This window comes from Globicephala melas, chromosome 5 (genome assembly GCF_963455315.2).
Source record: "Globicephala melas chromosome 5, mGloMel1.2, whole genome shotgun sequence".
Taxonomy (NCBI): domain Eukaryota; kingdom Metazoa; phylum Chordata; class Mammalia; order Artiodactyla; family Delphinidae; genus Globicephala; species Globicephala melas.
Genome location: NC_083318.1, coordinates 96,267,473 through 96,291,591, shown reverse-complemented (window position 1 = coordinate 96,291,591; position 24,119 = coordinate 96,267,473). Strand labels below are relative to the sequence as shown.

Genomic DNA, 24,119 nt, shown 5'->3' with positions numbered 1-24,119 from the left:
ATTAGATTATTTTCAAGATACACTTGAGTCAGGGAATCTCGTCATTTCTACCATGCATAGTGTTGCCTAACAGTGGGTACCATTTTTCTTTGAAGGTGCATTTACATAAACATTTCTAATCACAGCTCTGTAAAGAGACACGGTATGATAATTCATGACTTTTAGGTAATATGTCATATGAATCTTAACATATGGCATTACAGTCTACAGTGGCAATCTTGGCTTCCAAAGGGACCTGGAAAACATCCAGTGAGATGAGAATAAGCCAAACTTGATAGAAAACCATATCGATGCTAATCCAGGTTTACACCTTTCATTCAGACTCAGAACTCTCCAGCAGATGGTTCAGTGTTGAAGCACTAATGTTAGCAAAATGTCAAAACTATTTTGCTAGACTCCCCAATTGTTCATAGAGTATTTTTCAAGAGCTGGATATCAAAACAGTATTAATGAATGGTAGCACTAAGGTCTCTGATCTCAAGTCCAGGGTTTTGGTTTCAATTTCCAAAGATAATCTGGCTTTGCTCCCTTGGAATATAGCCAGTCAGCTTTTACAAAGAAAATCAAATTTTAGAAGTTTCTTCCCTGATTCTTTAGCCAACAGTGACATAATCAAAGAAGACAAAGGAATGCAGACCATTTGGCAGATAGCATTATTAGTGCTGCTATATCAATTTAATCATCCAAACAAATGTCATGAAATAGAGGCTCTGAATCAAAATGTCTTATTCTAGGATTTGTGGACATAGAGAAAAAAAAACAAATGGGCTTCAGAGAGTCCATAAAGCACCTGAGTTGAGAGGCGAATATGGATGTGGGTGTTCATATGCATACTTTTCAATGTGCACACCTGTTTACTGAATGTGCAACGTGAATGAATGAATAGGTGTAACACTCATACTAGGATGAGCAACGGTTTCAGTATGTTACAGAAAGTCAGAATTACATTTATAAAACAAGAATAAATATGTTTGCATCTAGATAAAAGCATACTCAAGCACTAATTGATCACTTAATGCCTATTAGAATATATACTGTCTTTAATATATTTTTTCTAATATTAAAAAGTATCTTATGAAGTAGGAATTAAGAGCCCTGTTTTGCAGAACTCTAACCACAAATGTCTCAGAGAGAGGTTTATCTGGACCCTCCCAATGGGTAGTCTGGAATTAGCTTTCCTGACTCCAAATTCCACTCCTTTTATTTTACATCACTTTTACTCCTTTAATAATGGTTTCTACCTTAGTGTAAACAGACTACAATCCCAACAGCAAAAGATAGCGTCTATGATAACACACGAAGGTGGATGAATGGATAAAAAAGTTGTGGGGGGTGTGTGTGTGTGTATATATATATATATATATATATATATATATATATATATACACACACACAATAGAATATTAGCCATAAAAAAGAATGAAATCTTGCAATTTGCAGCAAGATGAATGTACCTGGAGGGTATTATGCTTAGTGAAATAAGTTAGACAAATACTGTATGTTTTCACTTACATGTGGAATCTAAAAAGCAAAACAAATGAACAAACATAACAATACAGAAACTGACTCACAGAGAACATAGTAGTGGTTGCCAGAGGGAAGGGCAGCGGGGGATGGGAGAAATAGGTGAAGGGGGTTAAGAGGCACAAATTAGCAGTTAGAAAATAAATAAGTCACAGGGAAGTCATGTACAGCACAGGCAATATAGTCAATAGCATTGTAGTCACTTCGTATGATGTGTAATCTGTAAAAACATTAAATCACTCTTGTACAACTAAAACTAATATAATGTTGTAAGTTAACTCTACTTCAGTTAAAAAAAAAAGACATACCAGTAGGAGACCACTTTCAGGTAACATTCCTTCTCTCAAAATTTCTTTATGGAAGTCTAATATCGCTATTATTATCTTCAAGATGAATTTTCCTCTGCAAACTTCTTGTAGCAGCCACTATAGTATTAAATCAATCAGCATAAATTGATAAAACAGCAATGAGACTTCCCATCATATCTGTTTGAGTCCTGACCATTAGCCCAAGGCAAAGCACGTGAGCACTCCATCTGGGAGCTAGTTCATACCAGGACAGCTATTTGTCATGTTCTTCCGTGAATGTGCTTCTGGTAGTGAGGTCACTGATAGAAAGATACATGTTTAGCCCCTAAGAGGCTAGGCCAGATCAGAACTGAATAATGATCAGTAAAAATTGACCTGAGAGATTTAAGACAGCTGAAAAGATATGTCATGATCAAATTAAGTCAAGCCATTCAGGACTAACCCTGTGAAGAGGACCTGAATCAGTAGGTGCCACTGGTGTGTCATCGCTTAAAGGATTGTCAGGTGGGACTAAACAACATTGTTCCAATTATATAACTCTTATAAAAGTGACTGCTTATAGGTTTTCCTCACTTCCAAACCCTAATTTTGCTCTTCTCACTATGTCTTTTATGATTAACCATGGTTTTATTTTCATTTTTGTTCACTATCAATATCATTGCTGAAGACTGTCCATATTTCTTTAATGTGGTGACAAGAATTCTTTGCTGAATCTAAAAAAAAACACAAAAAAACAAACAAGAATGAAACAAGCTAAGAGAATAACACTATTCCATTTTTCCATTTAAAATATGTTACAAAACAGCTTTCAGTTTAAAAAATTTTGACAGTGTATATCCAATTTTTCAACTAACAGATGCACATACATAAAATTATATGATTGAAATTCAGTGTCAGGGGCTTTAGTCATTTAGTTTGGGCAAATTCAATGTACTGGTTCATAATATAACTCTTGAAATATCTATTTAATAATGAGAGAGTGGAGTTTCTATGAAATAGTGATATGGAAGTGCATTTAAAAAGTATATTTATAGTGCATTTAAAAAGGATATTTTTTGTGAATATTTAAAAAAAGAAATTACTATGTTTTATTTTTAAATGAAAAGTGATGTTCTTTTTTGTTTTTAAGAAATCAATTCATAAGGAGATTGAGTGAGCAATACGTGACTATTCAATGAAAGAAGAAACCAAGCCATGTCCTTGGACTCCTAGTTCAGAGTTCTTCGTGATAACTTGCATACACCTGCTTATATTAGCTTAGACTTTCTTGCTTGTGTAATGATAATAAAGTGAATGACATCTGTTTTATTCCGTTCAGGCTGCTATAACAGAATAACATAGGATGGGTGGCTCAAACAACAAACATTTCTCACAGTTCTGGAGGCTGAGAAGTCTAAAATCAATGTGTCAGCAGATTCAGTATCTGGGAGGGTCATCTTTTTGGTTTGTGGAGAGCTGCCTTCTCACTGTGTCCTCACATGGGAGAGAGAGAGAGAGAGAGAGAGAGAGAGAGAGAGAGAGAGAGAGAGAGAGGTTTCTCTGCTCTCTTCTTATAAGGACACTAATTCCATCATGAGGATTCTACCCTCACTCTCTCATCAAACCTAGTTACTTCCCAAAGGCCTCACCTCCAAATACCATCATACTGGGGGTTAGGGTTTTGTGGGGAGACATTTACTCCATAGCAGTAAAGTGACTGTCATCTAATATATTGTTCTCCAGGTAGTACCAAATACATGTCTAAAATATTTTCAAGATAGAGGTGGGTTATGATAATTCTAGGATGGAAATGCAATCCTCCTACAGGGAAACATAGGCTATCCATTGTTCTTACAAATTTAGTGGGATAACTGAGTGTGCGCCACAGAAGCCAAAGACTTTTATCCTTTAATTGACAGAAATACCATATATATCATTTATATAATAACTAAGATCATCCCAAAAGACAGCAATTTGGGAAATCCAGATTCCTTCAGTATAGTGCAGTAATGAGGCACCCAGAATCAGATGAGCTGGGTCTGAGCTTCATTATCTGAGCTCCAACACTGACTGGGTAACCTTAGGCAAATTACTTGGTCTTTCTCTGTCCAGTTTACCAATCTATAAAACAGAGATAATCACAGGATTTATCTCCAGAGTAAGGATTATATGAGATAACCAAGTAAAGAGCTTAGCACAGCGACAGTGGTAAGCACTCAATAGATGCTACTATGTATTGCTATTTAGATAGGGTGATTCCATCTAACCCAGGAGGCTCGATTTTTAAAATGTGTCAGGGTTAGCTAAGATTCCAGTGTCTTGAGTGGTAGCAGGCATTGTTAATTTTAAGGATCCATTGACCTTAGGGAAATGTGTTTTCCTTACAGACCCAATACAACCACTAACAAATATTACACATGTAATATTTTTAAAGAAAAAAAAGAAAATATATTTTACCTTTAGCTGGACCTTTTGTTCAAGACAAGAGTCTATCAGAAACAATAGCTTTGTTGTAAGACATTTTATTCTAGGAATGGTGGTTTTGAATATTCAGTAGGGCTCCAGGCTAGTGATTTTGTGGTTAGGTTTCCTGTCTTCCAGGAAGCCCTTGACAAAGGTCACAAACAATTTGCTCGTTCCTCTTATTAAAATAAAGATGGAAAGCATTGATGATAACTCTGCCCAGCAGCTAACTTCATCATCTGTAGCGGTTTCAACATATGCTTGTGAGATAATGAAAAATATAGCATTAAACACTGTGGCAGATTGAATCTTGTTTCAGGGTAAATATAGTAAGTCATTTTTTTCCCTCTTCATTTCCTCAGAACCTGTTTAGCATTAGACTGTTAATATCATCCCTGATACATGACAAAACCATTGCATAATATACTGCATTTCAGACCAACCTCCACATAAAAGGGAGCAACGGAAAACTATGAACATTAATCGGGCATTCAAAATAATGAAGTGCCTCATGCCAGCCCTCTTTAAAAGTCTTCCACTCTTATAGTTTTGTAGGAATAAACAGTTTTATAAATCTGACACGCTTTTCTGGTCCCATTTAGTGTTATGAAAATGTCATTTTTCTGAGGTACCGTGAATATTAAAAGTTTTTAAAGATATATCTTATAGCCAATAGTAAAAATATTCTATGCAACCTTTATGACACAATCGTTTTTTAAAAGCAAGTTTTGAATCTAAAAACAAGTTTATCAATATTGGGAAGGAAGGATTATTTACACTTTAATCTTCAAGGACTAGGAAAACACATATAATGATTTGGGGCAGCAAATATTTTGTTATGGTAAATATTTGTCTGGGGGAATTACAGCTATATGAAGACTATATTTTTTATCCAAAAATAATTAAAAATTACCAATAAAAAATCATGTAACCATTAACTTCAAAGAAAAATCTAATAAATTAACAATGGTTCAATCTGCGCTTGTGTTGAGGAGCATATCTCAGGAAAATTCTTTATACACACAATTCCAAAAAATATCTCATATTAAATTAAAATATGATTTAAGAAGGAAAGTATTTACTCATTATATTACGATAAAAACTGAATTAGGAGCTGACATTTTACTGATAGTTATCCTTTGGTTGCTGACTCTAGTAAAATCTCAGTTTTTCCTGCTTTTACATCGCAGTTTTTGTCCCCACTTCATATGCCTTGCTACCAGATGTTGAACATGCTGCCTCTTTTTAGTTGTTTCCATTACATCAGAGGTCAGTCTAAGTTCTTCACTCTGGGTTCTCCCACCTATGCTGTTACCATGATGTTCCCCTTTCAAAAGTGACGTTAGGAAAATCATCTTCCCTCTATTGCCTCTGGTTTACAGAAGCAATAAGTGGCTCAGCTGCAGTAATTGCTTCAGGATCTAATTAAACAAGGAATTGCAGATGCTGTGGATTTTTTTTTTTTTTTTCCTAATGATACAAGCAACTGCACGGAGCACATATGTTCCTTTTCTATTCTTTGACAAAGACTGCAGAGAACCTGAACTTGCAACAAGCATGGGATGTGGTATGTTCTTAAGTGTTATTCAAGGTCACATGTTTTTAGAAGTAAAAATAGCAACAATTAACCAAGTGACTTTATGTAATGTAGCCTGAGATTTAATGTCCTTTATTATTTAAAGTTTGAAATTTATCATATGGGTATATTTAGCCCCAATCTACTTTGGATTATGCCTATACGGTCTTTCTTCAGAGCATCTTCCACATGTTTATTTCAGACAATTTTACATTTATCTTTTAATTGTATATTTTTAATAAACTGAAGTATATATGTAACATATATTAAAGCCTTAAAGAATAATAACAAGCAAACAGTTGTGAACCCACCACCCAATCTAACAATGATGACATTAGAAATACCATTGACATCTCTCTTTTTTAAGTATTAAATACATTCAATTCAAAATACTGCCCAATTGCCCTTGCAATTTCTTCTTTGACCCATAAGATATTTAGAAATATGCTGTATAGTTTCCAAATATTTGGTTATTTTCCAGTATCTTTTGTTATTTATTTCTGACTTAATTCCATTGTGGTCAGAAATGGAATTGTATAATTTAAATATTCTTAAATGTATTGAGTTGTTTTATGAACCAGAATATGGTTTATTTTGGTAACTGTACCATGTGCACTATAGATTCTGCTATTTGGGGATAAATTATGCCATTAGTTCAATTAGATAGAGTTGGTTGATAGTGCTGTTCAAGTGTTCTATATATTTAGTGAGTTTCTGTCTATATGTTTTATCAGTTACTAGAGCAAGACAGTGAAATCTTCAGCTATAATTGAGAACTATTTCTGTTCTATCAGTTTTTGCTTCATGTATTTTGAAGCTCTGTTATTAGTTGCATAAACCTTTGGAAATTGTTCTATCCTGTTGATGAATTGATCTTTTATCATCATGAAATGACCCTCTTTATCTCTGATAAGTAGTTTTGGTATCTAGTAGGTCACGTCCCCACATATTTTTTCTTTTTCTTCAGTGGCATCTTGGTTATTCTGAATCTTTTCATCGTTCATATACATTTAACAATCATCTTGTCAAATTCCTCAAAGTCCCTATTGAGGTTTTGTTAGAATACCGTTGAAATTTTACATCAATTTGTGAAGACAAGGACAAGGACATCCACCCAAAACATATAGTAAGCATCATATTCAATGGCTAAGCATTAAAAGCTTTACTTCTAAAATCATAAAGAAAAGATAATGCTTATTATTTCTTCTATTCAACATCATATGGAGGACCTACCCAGCTCAATAAGACATAAAAAGGCAGTACAAAACAGAAGGATTAAAAAGGGGGAAAAGTTGTCATTATTAGTTAAATGACACATTTGTCCACATAGAAAATTTTTTAAAACCTACAAATTACTAAAACAATAAGATAATCTAGTGAGTTCACTGAATATGATTAATACATAAAAGTTTTTAACAAGAAAGATTTAGTAAATGTAATTTAAAAATTATAATATGAGTGATCTAGGAATAAGTCTAATAAATGATGGACAAGACTTTAATAAAGAAAATTATAAAAATTAATTGAAATATAAATTCTAATTGTTACTGAACATGCATAGAAGAGAAACTCTCTTAATGGTGGCTGCATAGATTAAAACCATTTTGAAACAATTCAGCCAAACTCAGAAGAGTTAGAAAACATATAAAGAACTTCTACAATTACAAGAAAATAAACAAGAGACATATTCAAGATTATTCATTTATGGAATTGTTTATGTGGTAGGCAGAATTCTAAAATGGCCCCCAAGATTTCCACTCTCTGGTATCCTGTATAATGCCCTCACCTTAAGTGTGAGCAGAACTTGTGAATATGATGAGATATAACCTCCATGATTGTTACATTATATGACAGAGTGGATTTCACAGAAGTAATTAAGGTCTCTGATTAGTTGACTTTGAGTTAATCCAAATGAATGTCACTCTCAGTGGGCCTGACCTAATCAGGGAGCCTTGAAAAGAGGTAGAGAAGACTCAAAACTAAAGATATTACTTTTGCTGGCCCTGAATAAGCAAAATGCCATGTTGTGCAGCAGTTCACATGCCAGGGAAAGGTGGGTGGACCCTGAAGCTGAGAAAGGTCTGCAGTTGACAGACAGCAAGGAATTGGAGACCTCGGTCTAACAACTACAAACGACTAAATTCTACCAACAACTGAACTAAACTTGGGAGAGGACCTCTGAGGCGACTGCAGCCCTGACCAACATCTTTATTTTTGCAGTGGGCCTCTGAGGCGACTGCACTGGGCCTCTGAGGCGACTGCAGCCCTGACCAACATCTTTATTTTTGCTTTAAGAGATCCTAAGAAAACGAGCTGAGCCAGGCTACACCGAGACTCCAGACCCACAAAACTATAACAAATTTGTGCTGTTTTAAGTCTTTGAGTTTGTGGTCATTTGCCATGCAGCAATAGAAAAATAACACCATTTGTAATAGCAAAAAACAACAAAAAACCTTGAAATAACCCAAATCTCCATGGGTGGCAAATGAATTAATAAATTAATTCTTTGTAGTCATGCAATGTTACACTAGACTATGATAAAATTAAATAAAATATACCAACATGGATGAGTCTCAAAAGCTTGTTGAGCAAAAAAATTGCAAATCGCAAGTATACACACTATGACTTTACTTATATAATTATTAAAATAGGAAAAGTCAAATAATAGGTCATTTAAGGACAGATATTGATGAGGAATGGTTAATATTGTACAAGTCAAGGTTGAGATCACCTCTGGGGGAGAAAGATATTTGAGAGGGTTATAAAAGTGGTTTCAAAGGTATTGGCGTTAGCCTATTTCTTAGGTTCAGCGGTGAGTACATGAGTGTTTATTTTACTATCTACCAAACTCTGCAGATATGTTATAAACACTCTTTTATAAAGGAAGATGTATTTCACCATTATGAGGACATAATCCTGTAAAAAGGTCCCCAAATTCTAGAAAGTTAATCTCTTGTCTTCCTAGATTAGAAATTGAATAATAAGTTCATCAAGTGGAAAAAAAATTATGTATGGCTCTCCAACTGCATTTAAATACAGCAACAGCAGTAACAGCCATGGTTGTAGTCATCTCTTCAACCTAATTAGTGATGGCAGTTGAGGCAGATTAGCAAAGTGAGCCAGGAGACTAGTGACCCAGGTGTCGTCTTTCTTCTGTGTTGTGTGCTTTGCATGTTCAATCTGTGCTGTGTTGGGGAAGTGAAGCCGAGAGAAAACCCAAGTGCTAATAACAGTGAGAGAGAAAGACACAGAGGCAGAAAATTGAGGGAGAGAAAAATTTTAAATATGCTTCACATTTCTTGAATTAATTAAAAGTGAATCATAAACCAGTGTTTAACTTACAGCTTGACTGTGGATGAATTATTTATCCAGTTGAAACACACAACCTATGTTCATAACATGAAGCTGTTCTGATTACACATCTTGAATGGTGAATCCGCGAAATTACTGTACTAAGAGTCCTGAGAAACTCCATCAAACCTGAACTCATGACTTTTCCGGATGAAATATTAGAAAGTAAGTCAGTTCTCTGTTTTTACACTAGTTTTTCCAAATCTAATTATGCTTCTCCAAAGCTAGTCCTGAATTTGATGACCACAGTAGCTAAAGCCAATTATTTGACCTAGAGCTATGACGGGAACTACACTTTGCAGTAAGACTTTGTACAGATGTACCCATGTCTCTTGCACACTCATCACTTATAACAAATTGATGTTAAATCAGGTTTCACAAAGTGTTAATTCTCATAATCAGTTAGAATCACTGTGTATCCCTAAATTATTGGACACTTCTAACACATTCTACTTTGCGAATTAATTGTAACCTAGAGCTACAGAAATGGTTGTAAACAGGGTGGTACTGTTTATACGTTACTGTTGTGGCTTGAGAAAGATAGCAAATTGTTTGCTACTAAGACTTTTCACTAACACTGAGGAAAAGAGAATCCACCAGTTTTCCCCTTTTGGTGCAAACATTTTAATAATTATTGCTGTTAGGTTAGAAGAAATGATTTTCATTTAGTGAATTTCAATTTAATATCACAGTATCATGCCACCACATCATCCCTCTCCTCTTTGATTCCCACCAGCCCACTCCAACAACAGCCAAATTCATCTGTGCTAGACTAACAGTCACAGAACTTTAGAACTAGAAAAGATTCAAGATATCATGTGGTTCAACCCAACGATAAAACTACATTTGGCATGGTTGTTAAATGAAATTTCTTTTTGAAAGAAACACTAGAAAAGCAAAAGTGATTTTTCCCCATAGACAATTATTGAAAAGTTTTATTTTCTTGAGTTTGAGAAAGAAGTCACTCTTTAAGCGGCTGAATTCTGCGCGCGCACACACACAAAATAATAAATAAATCAGCTACTTTCAAAGTGACAGGACCATGCAGCATGGAGATTATAAAGCAACAGCATTTATAAATGTTGGCAACTAGTTGCATACCAGGAAACCAAAAGCAATTTATGTAGGAATTTGGCATCCTCAGTTTTCTCTAAAATTCCATGACTAATTTCTCAAGTAGCTTTATTTCTCTCACTTAATCACTCTACTTCTTACTTCATAATACGATGAGAGCATTTGGTTGCATCCAATGCTCCAAAGAGATCATGGAATAAAATATGTCAGTGAGGTTTTTAAAAAGGCTGATTCTGTAACTAACAATGGAATAAATGACAAGATTTAAATGGGAAAATGTGAGATAAATTAGTTTTTCCTCTTGTGGTCTTTCAAAACCTAGAGACTATTGTTCCCTTGCTTTTTTGTCATTCCAGTACTACTTTTCTTAATCTAATTATTTTGAAACCTATTCATAATGTCTGCCATTCTGTGTCTGCTGTATTTCCTTCACCTTGCCCCCAATTTTTGTTCTCATCAAGTATATTTATCAGTTAGCACTTTCAGGACTTCAAGATAACTTCTTCCATTAAAAAAATTTATATTTGATAATAATAATAGTCCTTTGCATGAAGCTCTTATATACATTATCCCATTTCATTCTCAAAACAAAGTAGCAGGGTTAATATTTAGATTTCTATCCTCTAGAGGAGAAAAGAAAAATCCCCCAAAAGATAAGTGGTCTGCCCAAGATCACAGCTAAATAAATATTTGAAGCAAGAATGGAAGTCAAACTTCTTTTCACTACGCCCAGCATGATTTCTTAAAGAGCTCTTCTCTTCGGATGAATCAGCTAGCGTCCTTCTCTATTGCCATCTTCACTCCTACTTCTATTTCCATGCAATGATGTTTAGGAGCTTGCATACAAGTTGCTTCTGACACAATACTAACTACAAGTGACTTCTGACAATCTCCAAAACCCTTACAGTGCTTGACTTCCTATTGGTACTTAGAAACAACTGGGACACTTACATGGTAATAATATGGAACTGATGGAACAGGTTTCTGGTACCTCTGCCAGCAGGAATTCAATTAGTCTAAAGAGGTCTTCCCTTCTCATACCTGAGAACAGTGAATCCATGACTGTCTCTGAATATTTTGTCTTATTATCATTCTAGTGGCTGCAGTATTTAGGTTCTGTATGTCAGACTGAGAAAAATAACATAAAATTTTAATTTACAATAAAAACATAGTCAATTACTATAATTTCTATCAGTCAGGGACCAGCTAGCCAACCCCTCCAGGTAATTTAAACTGAGGAAATTTAATACATGGGTAATGACTGATGGAAGAGCTGAGAAGCCAACAGGGGATGGTGAAGCAACCAAAAGATTAGCAATGGCAAGAAACCACTACCACTTCTAGGGCTAGAGGGACAAAGGAGAAAGTCTTATTACCAGAGACTAGAAGCCATGATTACCGGGTGGGAAAGCAGAGGCTGTCTAGTGGGGAGCTAAAAGCACAGTGGAAACCAGCCACTGCAGGAAGATGCCACCTAAGGATAAGCTAGTAGGGGAGAAATACCCTGGCTTCTCCCATTCTTCCTGTCTCCCATCTCCCTTCCCCTACCCCCTCCCGGGCCTCCTATGGAGCAAATCTACCTGGAAGCTAGTTGGAAAGTAAGTCTGAGACACATAGTTTATGGGTGAGGAGTTGAAAATGAATATTAGTACAATAGACAATGACCAACTCACTTCCCAGGCATAAAGGAGAAATCTAGAGCTGTAAACTGATTGCTAAATTATGTTCAATTTACTTTTCTTTTATTTAATGAAAATGATCTGCACATCTCTGAGTAGCCTAGACATTATAGCACTTGGTACATAATGTCGTTGGTTAGGGAAAATAATGTTAAGTATAGAAAGTGATGCAGCATAGGGGCTTCCCTGGTGGCGCAGTGGTTGGGAGTCCGCCTGCCGACGCAGAGGACGCGGGTTTGTGCCACGGTCCGGGAGGATCCCACACGCCGCGGAGTGGCTGGGCCTGTGAGCCATGGCTGCTGAGCCTGCGCGTCCGGAGCCTGTGCTCCGCAACGGGAGAGGCCACAGCAGTGAGAGGCCTGCGTACCGCAAAAAAAAAAAAAAAAAAAAAAAAAAAGAAAGTGATGGCAGCATAAGTACCATCATATTTTCTCATTACATACTTTAGCAACAATAATGGATATCATTACATAAAAATATGTACTATAATCATACAATTTATTTGGACTTCATAAAGAAAGGATTTGCTTAGCCTGTCTTAATATATTTACACCTCTAATTACATATCCATTATATAAGCATCCATTCAAGTCCTACTATGAGGCATACAATTTGCTAGTCCTTAGGGGAAAAAACTATTTTCATAAGACAGGGTCATATCCTCAAGAACCAAAGAAGATAGGAATGAAGAATAAAGTAAATGAAACACATAAAACATAGATATGATTGAGAGGAGCACACGAATAAGAAAGTAATTCATTTTTCCAAGGGGATAGGAGCCAAAAAAGACTACATAAAAAGAGGATATTTGAACCAAATCTGAAAAGATAAGGAAGAATCAAAGCAAATGCTTTGTTTCTCTGAAGCCTTCCCAGGCTCTTCTCCCATACACACAATGATCATTACAAGCATTGCTTACATATCACATTCTGAATCAATTACAATGCTGAATCATCCGCTTACTTCAAGAACATGTTTAAAAAGAATCCCTCACATTTCTATCCACTAGACATTGCAGGAAACCTAGCAGAGATATTCTTAATTTTAAAGATCTTCCAGCATTGCATGCTATGGTGTTACCTTCTTTTTCTGTCATTCCCAATACTGTCCCCTTGCTATCCTAATCCTGCTTGATATATACTACTGAATATTTTATAGTAGTGGATCTTTGTTCTAATTTGTTTTCTTTTCCAGTACAACCCAAGAGCCATATAGACCTGCAATTCACATTGACCCAAATTCCTTGAGACTATATTGAAAGATTTTCTTTGAACTCCCACATTTGGAAAGGGATTTAGATAACATTTTATATATTGGAAACTCTGCCCTTATCCAAGATGTTGATGACCTTCTGTTAGCCACTCCTTCACTGAAAGATGAGATACCTAAATCTTACAACTTGTGTAGACCATATGTTACAAAGCTTCTAAAAATATATATATGGTGATGCCTGTCTCAGATTCATTACTTGGGACATTACATACCTATACCAATAAAAGTGAGGTCATCTTCTAGGATAAAAACCAGTCTCAGGGTCCCAAGGTCCACTTAAATTTCACAAATGTCCACCCTCTTGGGCTTAGCTAGCTACAACTTACATAGCATATTGGATATGTTCCTAATTCAAAGCTTCTATTGCAACCAATTTAAACGAACATCCCAGAATCATGACCTTTGTCACAAGAAGCCAAATAGTCTTCTTTTCTTCTTTAAACAAACCTTGTAGAGAACCCTAGCTCTACATCTTCTTGGTAATGATAAGCCTATATATTTTTACATTGTGAGGAAAAAGAAACTATTTTAGGTGTGAACACAGATTCATGAAAACAGAGAATGGCCCACTCCTTAGTATGAGTCAGTTCTGCCCTGACCTCTCTGACTATAGCTATTCCCCACACAGTCACAGCACTCCTAAAGACACAATCACATTCTAATATTAGCCTAACAAAATATGCAATTTTATTCTTCTCTGCAAACAGAGAAGGCTGGGCTCATATTAAACCCATCCTGTTTGCTCCCATTTCAATGCGAGGGAAGTTTCATAACTGTCTTACAGACTCTGCCCACTGTTCAAATCCAGTATTAACTTCAAAAACTTTTTTTTTTCAAAATTATTGACCTCATATTTTATGTAGATTTGCTCTGTTGGTGGACAGAAGAAAGGTGGGTTTGGAATATGCAGCAACATGAGAACGTAGAAAATTCTTCTTTGTTGTCTATTCTTGTTTACCCACATGATTGAATGTATAATTTTTGGTCTTATTTATGACTATGGACAATGCAGGAAACAATGAGAGTTCATCACCTCAGTAGGTATAAAAAATGTTTATTTGTTCATTCATTGATGATCTCTTATACATTATCATATAGCTGTCATGAAGTGTTTTGCTCTCTAAAAGACTTAAGACATGGAAATGCTTTGGCTCCCACTACAGCCAAAGTAACTGCCATTTTCTCTTTCTGGGTCCAACTAGGTGCCTCTGAAAACTCTTTCTGTTTTGCCTTACTCTAAGATTAGTCCTCAGATTCAGGATTAAACAGAATCAAACAAACAAAACTTACTGACTAATAGGGTGACTCTTTTTCCCAAATTTGTACAGGCCCAAGGATCTTCTTCATCTTTCTTTCATGGCCTATGGAATGAAAAAGGTAAACAAAAGTGATGACAACATAAATGACAGATACATAATTGATATGTGAGCTTTGAGTTTTTCTAAGTTGGTCTATTTTGTCACACCTGCCTCATTTGTCAAGCCTACACTTTAGGAAGTCCAGTAAAGATACACTGTTCTATAGAAGACCACAATGAAATCAAATGCTGATAGTCCATGCTTTTTAAAGAAGAACCTATAATAGAAGAACCAAATGACTTTCTGGATTAAGCTTTTAGAGCCATGTCATCTCAAAACATATATCCTTGCCCATGGAGTGACGTTTAACATAAAACAGAAATTTCTGAATGGAAATAATACTGGGAGATAACTTTTTCAATGTATAGAGTCAATCAAAACATCAAGGATATAAAGTCTTATCTTAAAAACTTATTAATGAAAACACAACTAAGTGTTAAATTACAACAAAAAATAGTGGCTTTTCAAGCTATGTTACACAAATCACATGGCTGTAGACTACTTCACCTAGTAAATAAGTGTGTACCCTTATTGGAAAGAATGCTGCACACATTTTCTACATGAGTTAGAGTATAACCATGACCTAGCTAATGATACAAGAAAAGAGACTATCTAATTACAACAGTTAATTTTGGTGTGTGAGTTTCCAGGTAATGATATGACAGGAAATGGGAAAGGAAGACTGTATAAGATACACAGATAATTCTAAGGCTTACAGTCAGGTTACATGCAAGTGGTACTAATAAAATATGACTTCTTTGCACTATTAAAGAAATACCACATATCTTGCTATATCAAGGTGGTATAAAATTTTTACAGTGTATCTAGAAATGCAATTTAGGATTTATGACAAAGGCAAGAATGCAATACAGTGGAGGAAAAGTGTTTTTTTTCAATAAATGGTGCTAGATGGTTAGAATATCCATGGAAGAAAAACAGCTGAACCTCTACCTCACAACATACACAAAAATAAATTCCAACAGATTGCATATGTAAACATAAAATGTAAAACATTAAAGGTTTCCGGAGAAAACATAGAAAAATGTCTCTGTGACCCTGGAGTTAGCAAAGATTTCTTGAACAGGACACAAAAAAGCATTAACCATGAAATGTAAAAAGGCAGACAATTGGACTATGTTAAAATTCCCACTTGGTGTCAGAAATAACCATTAAAAGAATAAAAAATCAACCAGTAAGGGAAGATGCTATTCACTATAAATATATCTGACAGAGGAGTCATATTCAGAATATATATATTTTAAAAACTCTTAAATATCAATGAGAAAAATACACACAACCCAACAGAAAAATGAACAAAAGACTTGAACAACCACTTCATAAAAAAAGAATTTAGAATGGCTAATAAGCATGTAAAAAAGGTGCTCAACTTCATTAGAGACATGCAAAATAAAACCACAATATAATACTACCATTCTCCCCCACCTCCCCACCTTGGCTAAAATGAAAAAGATGAGAAATACCAAATGTTGATGAAAATGTGCAATAACCATTTTGGAAAATAGCTTGGCAGTATTTACATAAAAGTTGAATATGACGTTATGCTTTGACTCAGTAATTCTAATCCTAGATAAATATGCATGGGTCAACAAAAACATGCTCCAGAACGTTTTGCTACACTATTCCTACTATTCCTAAATTTAAAATAATACAAATGGCCAACAACAGTCGAATGGGTGAATAAGTTGTGATATGTTTAGGCAATGGAATATCAAACAGGAAAGAGTATAAAGAATTCCCAACTATACACAACAAGGTAGCTGAAACAAGTATCGAGTGGAAAAAAAAAAAGACACAAAAACAGTGTATGCATTATGATTCCATGTATATAAAGACTGTTAGAAATCTAGGTCACAGTTACTCTTGGGACACGGGGCAAGGAGGACTGCAAGGGGGCATCAAGGGGGGTTTCTGGGGTCCTCGCAGTGTTCTAGTTCTTGCTCTAAACTCTGGTGACATGGGTTTATACAGTTCGTGAACATTTATACAGATGTATCCAAATTAAAAAGTTACAATTGAAACAAATAAAAGAATAATGACAACAATGGATCAAACATTGTATTAAAACCATTGAGAGCATAATGAACTCCACTGTCCCACCCCTTCAGCCATGCGCGCGCACATGCACAATCAAGTGAAAACCTCATTGGCTGGGACTAGGTGGACACTTCCGTAAGCCATATCTTAGCACCGCCCCTTCTGTCTGCTGGTTATCTTGCCTTCCCGCCATCCAGCTTCCGTGCCCTCCGGCCTCGCAGCTTCGTCTCCCCTGGACTCAAGCCCCCGAGGCAAACAGTGTCCCTTGTGCTTGGCGGTACCCTCTCTCCCAGTCTCCGCACTCAGAGCCGGCTCGCTACCTGCCACCATTATGAACATCCGCAGTGCTTGGCCAGACGACCTGGTGAACCTGCAGCCCTGCAACCTCCTTTGCCCTCCGGAGAACTACCAGATGAAATACTATTTCTACCATGGCCTTTCCTGACCCCATCTCTCTTACATCGCTGAGGATGAAGACGGAAGATCGTGGGCTACGTCTGGCCAAAATGGAGGAGGACCCAGATGATGTCCCCCATGGACATATCACCTCCCTGGCTGTGAAGCGTTCACACCGGCGCCTCGGCCTGGCCCAGAAGCTGATGGACCAGGCCTCCCGGGCCATGATGGAGAACTTTAATGACAAGTATGTGTCCCTGCATGTCAGGAAGAGTAACTGGGCAGCCTTGCACCTCCATTCTAATGCTCTCAACCTTCACGTTAGTGAGGTGGAAACCAAATACTCTGCAGATGGAGAAGATGCTTATGCTATGAAGCCGGGTCTGCCACAGATGGCAGATGAGCTGAGGAGGTAGCTGGAGCTGAAGGAGAAGGGCAGGTATGTTGTGCTGGGCTCCAGGGAGAACCAGGAGGTCCAGGGCAGCACACTTCCTGGTTCCGAAGAGGCCTGTCAATAGAAGAACCCGTCTGCTGATGATAGTGGCAGTGACAGCAAGGAATCCAGCGAATCCACGGAAAGCCCCCGTGCCCAGGACAGCTCAGAAGACTCACACTCCACCTCCTAAAGCCTGCTTAAGGTACGTATTCTCTCTTCCCTGACCACTGCCTATCTCCCCTAAATTCCTGGACCATACCAGGGTCAGCCCAGTCCCATCCCATTCTAGCCCTGATGGGTTTCACTGTGAAAGCCACATGTTGACCTTGGGGAGGGGTGTAGAGTGGGCTGGGGGAAACTCATTGCTCACTATTGGAAGTTAATAGGACTCCATGCTGAAAGTAGATTAAATTCAGTAAAAGAAACAAGTATTTATCCTGCCTTTTCAGTATGAATTGTATTTCAGGGTATCCACTTAGTCAATGAAAGAAATTTCTTCTTTATAGAATGACAGCTAATAAAGACAGAAAGAACGACAGAATTATAAAATTGCCATTTTGCAACTCTTGAAATAATAGATCTAGCCAATTGTCGTCAATGACTAATATCATTAGGTGAAAGCTGGAGCAGTTTGCAACGATGGATCAGACTGGCAACTCTTGAAGTCACTGGTCAAGTGTAACATCACTATAAAGGAGAGAGATATTATGTGCCTCCAAATGCAGTAGGAAGTGCACAGTGACACCTATGAAATATTCTTGCCAAAAGAAAATTTTGTGTGTATGTATAAAATTTATCTTGAATTCAAACAAGGCCCTAGATCTAACTACCATTTTTATTAAAATAATAATAATGATAATAATAATAGAGGGACATGTTAAGCTACAGTCAGCCATATCCAGAATGAGAGAATTTCTACAGAACAAATGACCTGGTATCTTCAACAAATAAATGTCATTTTTTAAAGAGGGAGGAGGAATTTACCTATTAAACTTTAGAGATATGTTGACCAAACATAACCATTGTGGAAACTGTTTGACTTAAACAAACCAAATATAAGACATTTTGAGATGACCAGGCAAAATTTGAACATGGACTGTATATGCTATTAAGGAATTGTTAATAATTTTGTTAAGTAAGCTAAATGGTATTGTAGTATTATGTTGAAAAAAGTTTTTATCTGTTAGAGATATATATTGACATAATTAGAGTTGAAAGAACATGAAGCCTAGAATTTAAAATAATCCAGCCAAAAAAAAAAAAAAAATACTCCAGGGCTTCCCTGGTGGCGCAGGGGTTGAGAGTCCGCCTGCCGATGCAGGGGACACGGGTTCGTGCCCCGGTCCGGGAAGATCCCACATGCCGCAGAGCGGCTGGGCCCGTGAGCCATGGCCGCCGAGCCTGCGCGTCCGGAGCCTGTGCTCCGCAATGGGAGAGGCCACAACAGTGAGAGGCCCGCGTACCGCAAAAAAAAAAAAAAAAAAACTCCAGCAAAAAAAGGTCGGGGCAGGGGGAATAGATAAAATAAGAATGACAACATGTATAATTGTTGAAGTTGGGTAATGGGTACTTGGGGGGTTCATTATGTTGTTCTTCACTCTTGAATGTATGAAAATCAACATGAAAAGTCAAAGAACAAAAACAATTATGGTTCTTCCGACTACACCCTAATACTAATACTGAGCAGACACTGAAAAGTAGTTTTAAAAGACTATTTAATTTCCCTTAGGCTCAGTGTAGAAGCTTTAAGTTCCAAACCTACTCACGTTACGCTTACATATGAAAAAGGCAGTGACTTTCTCATAACAAAGTCCAGTCATGAGTAACACACACTGCATATAATTAAAATAAATGCTGTTTGATTAATTTACTCGTTCATAAAAATGTGTATATGCCTGGCACGAGGCTTGGCGCTTGGTATACGCCAGTGATTAGGACAGGCTGATGTTTACATTATACAGCATCTTATCTTCGTGGTTATTGGCTTCTCTTCAGTTGTGACACTCTACCTGAGTAAGATTTTAAGAAAATGAAGATAATTGGAGATTGCTTTAACACTGTATATATATAGTTTTATATATTATATATATAATTTGATGAATTCAAAAGCACTTAATATCTGATACGAGAAACAAAAATAACTGTCTCCCTAGTAGGGGAAAAGAAAATAATAGTAAGAAAATTATTGTGTGGCAGTTATATTACTGTTATTGAACTTTATTTCTAAGATGAAGGAGTTGTTCCTTGTACTCAGCAAAACTGCCCTTCCATGTTGGTACCCTCTGAGGCATCTTCACTGGCTCCATCTAATCTTTGGTCCTCACGAGTCCCTTCTGGGTCCTTTCCAATCAGAGGCCTCTTCAGGTCTCGGGTGCTCTCTGCCATGTTTGGGCCATTTTGGTAGCAAGGGTATTAGTGTGTCTAGGCTAGTTGTCCTAAAAACTAACCTCCAAACCTCAATAACTTAATACAATAGCAGCTAATTTCTCACATCACAGTCCAATATGAGTCAGCAGTGTGGTGGGGATGTGAAGGAGAGAGGAAAAGAAGGGCCCTCCTCCATGAAATCATTTAGGACTGCATCTGTTCCTTAGCCCTCCTTGGCAATCTGGTGAAGCCTAAGGATTCCTCAGAAAATCGTTTTAATGGCATGAAAATCTGTGAGATCACAAAGGAAACCAATTTTATTGAAACACTGTTACCAAATTATTTTATAATAAACTTACGTTATATATGTGCCTTTTTATTAGCATATGTAATAAAAAACTCTAGCAGTGGGTCTAATACTGTTACTTAAAAGCAAACTGAGTGTAAATTGAGTGTAAATGGTATTTTGAGATACTTCCAACAGCTGTAATATAATATGAAAATACCTGTGATTGTATTGGTGATAAAGTCACAAGTATTGTAACTATTACTATTCATTGGGGCCTACATTCATAATTGAAGGAAATGCTAAGTTTCAGTTAGAGGTTAGGGAAGATACAGAGTTATTTTTGTTCCAAATCCAAGTTCATGGTTCTCCTCAATTTGATTAATGGATCCCAGGTTAACCCCTGATTCAATGCTGTTTTCTAGAATCATATGTCCTCTACTGGTTCATATACATCCAGCTTGCAGATAAGGGAAGAGAATACACACAGAGGTTCACATAAGTTTTGAAAGTCAGTCCTATTTTCCCTACTAACTGCAGGGGAGGCTAGGTAATGTAGTTTAGCTGTACGCCCAGGAGGAAGAGGAAGGAGTTCTGGTACCACACAGCTCAGTTTCTGCAACAATGGGAACCATCCTAGTGGTGCTCTGGACTATGAGAAATTCTCCTTGCATGTCCAGCTAGGAGCTTGGGATTACTCTGCTGCCCGCTCTCCATAAAATGGCACAGGGAACTCTGTGCAGCTATCTAAGGCTGTCTGCTTAGTCACATGACACATATGTCTTCTACTCTTGCACAGACCTCGGCATGGGAAACTGGGATCCTGCCACCTTGCCGCCTTTATACCTCTTGTTAAAGCCTGGAAGAAATGACCCCTTTACTTGGAAATCCCCCAGGTTGTCTAAGGCTTCAGTTACCATCCCTCACCTCCATCCCATTCAATAGGGTATTACTAGGACATACACCTAGCTGCCTGAATGGGAAAAGGCTACTGTGAAGAAAGAAAGAATGGGGGAGGAAAAAAAAAAAGGTTAATACTACAAAAGTATTATCTTGCCACAATTGTGGCATTCCTCATGTGGAACTGGAGTTAAATTACCTAGAGAAGAAAGTCTTGAAAGAAATAACTTTTCATTTTCCCTTACCTTCTTTTGGGTCTGGGCACCAGAGACAGTTAAAGTTAGAAGATTTAGAAGTGATGGTGAGTAGGGCAGCTGGTGAAGGAAATTGGAGGTCTTCATCTACAAAATGCTAATAAAAATCACTAATAACACTATGAGAACACTATGTCATAGGAACTATTCTAGGTACTGTGTATGAATTGTCTCACTTAGTCCTCCTAATTTCCCTCTGAAGTAGGTACTATTACTCCATCTTACAGATGAGAACTGCATGTCATTCAGATAGTGAATGGAGAACAGGGGTGCAAACTCAGATGGTGAGACTCCACCAGAGTGAGCATTAAATGGACAGTGCCTGTAAATTGCTTAGCACAATACCTCACACACACTTATTTATTCTGTAAATTTTAGCTCTTAATATAATCTGTAGTAACTATTTAGGCTCTTTTCTTCTCCACACTAATCAAATGATAGAATGTTGTATGTGAGCAGCAACAGTTTGCAATCTTGGAAGGGAGATGCATCTTAATGATTAAAATAGCTTTCACTGACAAGCTGAAAGTCAAAGCATTCAGCTGAATCAACGCTCATCAACACCAGAGTTCCTAGGGAGCCATAGCAATGAAGACAGGTCAGTTCAAAACATGCTAGTTGAGGCAGGAATGCCATCAAAGTGATACTCCTGACAAGAAATATGTGGGTGATTAATAACAAAAAAGGGGAAAAAATGCAAAATCTTAGAATTTTCCATTGAGCTGGCAATATTGAGTTAACCAAGGTTACTTCAGTGACTCTCCTTTTTTGGTTTATTCTTTCTGTCGCTAAGCTGTCATCCTAACAAAAAGTTGTTAAATGTTCACATGAGCATTCACTGAAATAGACTGTTCTTAATTTTACCAGACAACTAATTATAGCTGGAATGATATAATGAAATATGGAAGAAAGTTAGAGACTGACAGGTCTGGTAAATTCCTAGTATAACCTTACCCCAGATATGCCAGAAACCATAGATTTCAAATGTAGCTGCACTGTATGAAGATATAGAGGGGAGGGGGTTGGGAAGAGATAAAATATTGTTTGGAAATACTAATCAGATAGTATCATGTGTTGAATTAATTTATAATCTCCAGTAATGTCACTTTTCCGTCAGTGTATGATGTACATTTAGGATGACTGAAATACCAGCTTTGTCAGAGGTAACTGATAAAAGCAGAGGCTTTTCCTAAATTTTGTACTCTTTCCATGCCAAGGAGCTTTATGGTGGAAGAAGTAAGAAAGAGAAGATAATAACCATTCTTCTGGGAATGGCAGTGGTTCAAAGAGCCTTCCTGAAACATTCTGCAATGCTATTTCTTTAGACTGACATCCTCAGAACATCACAGGAATTTTTTTTTAAAGTTGTCATAAAATTCTGTTTTGTTTTCAGAAAGTAATGATAACAACATATTTCTCAGGCTGCTGTTGCCCTCCTTTAAGGAATCCTAGTAATGTAAAAATTTGCACTTCATAAGCTAATAAGGACCGTAATATTCATATTTTATCTTAATGTCTTAAACATATCAAGGAATATTTACTGAGAAAACTAAAAGAACTATAGAATGTTTGGTTTTTATATAACTTCTTTTGCAGTCCTCTCTTAACAGCGTCTGAAACAAATTGAAAAAGGTGATGATAGACTTTATGGCTTATTCTCCCACATCTTATTACTCTTCCATTACAGCAAGTACACTTTTTTAAAAAAACAAGATTTTGTATTATATGCTTCTGAATGTCCTGCAACTTGATTTACTGCTGTTATTCGGAGAACTGACTTCTCTGTAATTAAGATTTTGTACAAAAATGTTTTTTAACTGCTCTGTGCATAACAGTCAACTTTTATTACTTCTGTGTGCATTTGATAGATGGGTAAAGAATGCATGTTTGCAGTTGTAAGGTTCTGTTGTTGTTTTGTTTTGTTATGTTTGCAGTTGCTCAGCAATGGGAAGCAATACTGCACTAGCTTTTCTTTAATTTATATATTCCATTTACATATCACACAAAACTTTCTCCTTATTAAGGATAGGGTCCATGTCCCATTTATCTTTGTTTCCTTAACTCCTGGCACATTATTCATTCATGGTAGGTACTCAGTACATACTCATTGAAAGAAGGAAGGAAGGAAAGAAGGACCCTCCCAAATTACGAATGCAGAATTTAAAAATGGAAAGGAGAGAAAATGTACATACGGTACTACTTCCTATTACCTAATGTAATAAGGACACTTTTAAGTTATGAATAAAGAGACAGTGGGTATTTTGGTTTCATCTCCAGGTCTCACAGAAAGAAAATATAACTTACAGAATTAGACACATTGCATCTAGCTTATCAAGAGCTAAAAAGGCCTTTCATTTCATTAGAATTGAGATAAATTTCTTTTTGAGTGGAGCAGGATGGGATAGAATTTGAAGATGACAAGCAAAAGTATCATGGTGTCTTTAGGTTTAAAATAGGATCTTTGGGGTAGATCTCAGCCTTTCATTGTTCTCCCTCCTCCCCTTTCTCCTGGCAGAAACGGCTTTTAGGTGTTGTTAGAAAAAGTGCATGTGTCCTCATGGCAGGGAGAGGAGAGAGCCCCAGATCCACATGTGGATCTTTGTGTTGTCCACTCAACTCTCACTGGCTTCCATGGAGATATATCTAGTCTAAAGTGGCTATTAATGCCTGGCTGATCTGCTGCCAAACTCTGTCATTGGTTAAGCCAGTATTTTATTCTGTCAGCGCCTGTAGCCCTCCTTTGCTCACTTGCTCTCTTTTCACTTCTCAACAGCATTGCAGGTCTTCATGTCTCAGCCACGTCTGCCCTCTGAGCCCTGGCTTAGCCTGTGAGCTCTGCAG

At 36.9% G+C, this 24,119-nt stretch overlaps 1 protein-coding gene and 1 long non-coding RNA gene across 3 annotated transcripts in view; one reads left to right on the top strand and one right to left on the bottom strand.

Annotated features, from left to right (window-relative positions):
* Positions 1-12,017: 12,017 nt before the first annotated feature.
* LOC115864371 (uncharacterized) overlaps positions 12,018-24,119 on the bottom strand; it is a 311,733-nt gene continuing 299,631 nt past the window's right edge. For both annotated transcript variants that reach the window (XR_009563861.1, XR_004043933.2), the window contains 2 exons: positions 14,517-14,587; positions 12,018-12,313 (listed from right to left, as the gene is read on the bottom strand). This is a non-coding gene — a long non-coding RNA (uncharacterized lncRNA). The remainder of the gene's footprint in view (positions 12,314-14,516; positions 14,588-24,119) is intronic.
* NAA11 (N-alpha-acetyltransferase 11, NatA catalytic subunit) lies at positions 16,956-17,661 on the top strand. The gene is given in 2 exon segments (XM_030877973.1): positions 16,956-17,125; positions 17,127-17,661. Coding segments are annotated over 2 exon segments (690 nt in total). The 5' UTR covers positions 16,956-16,970.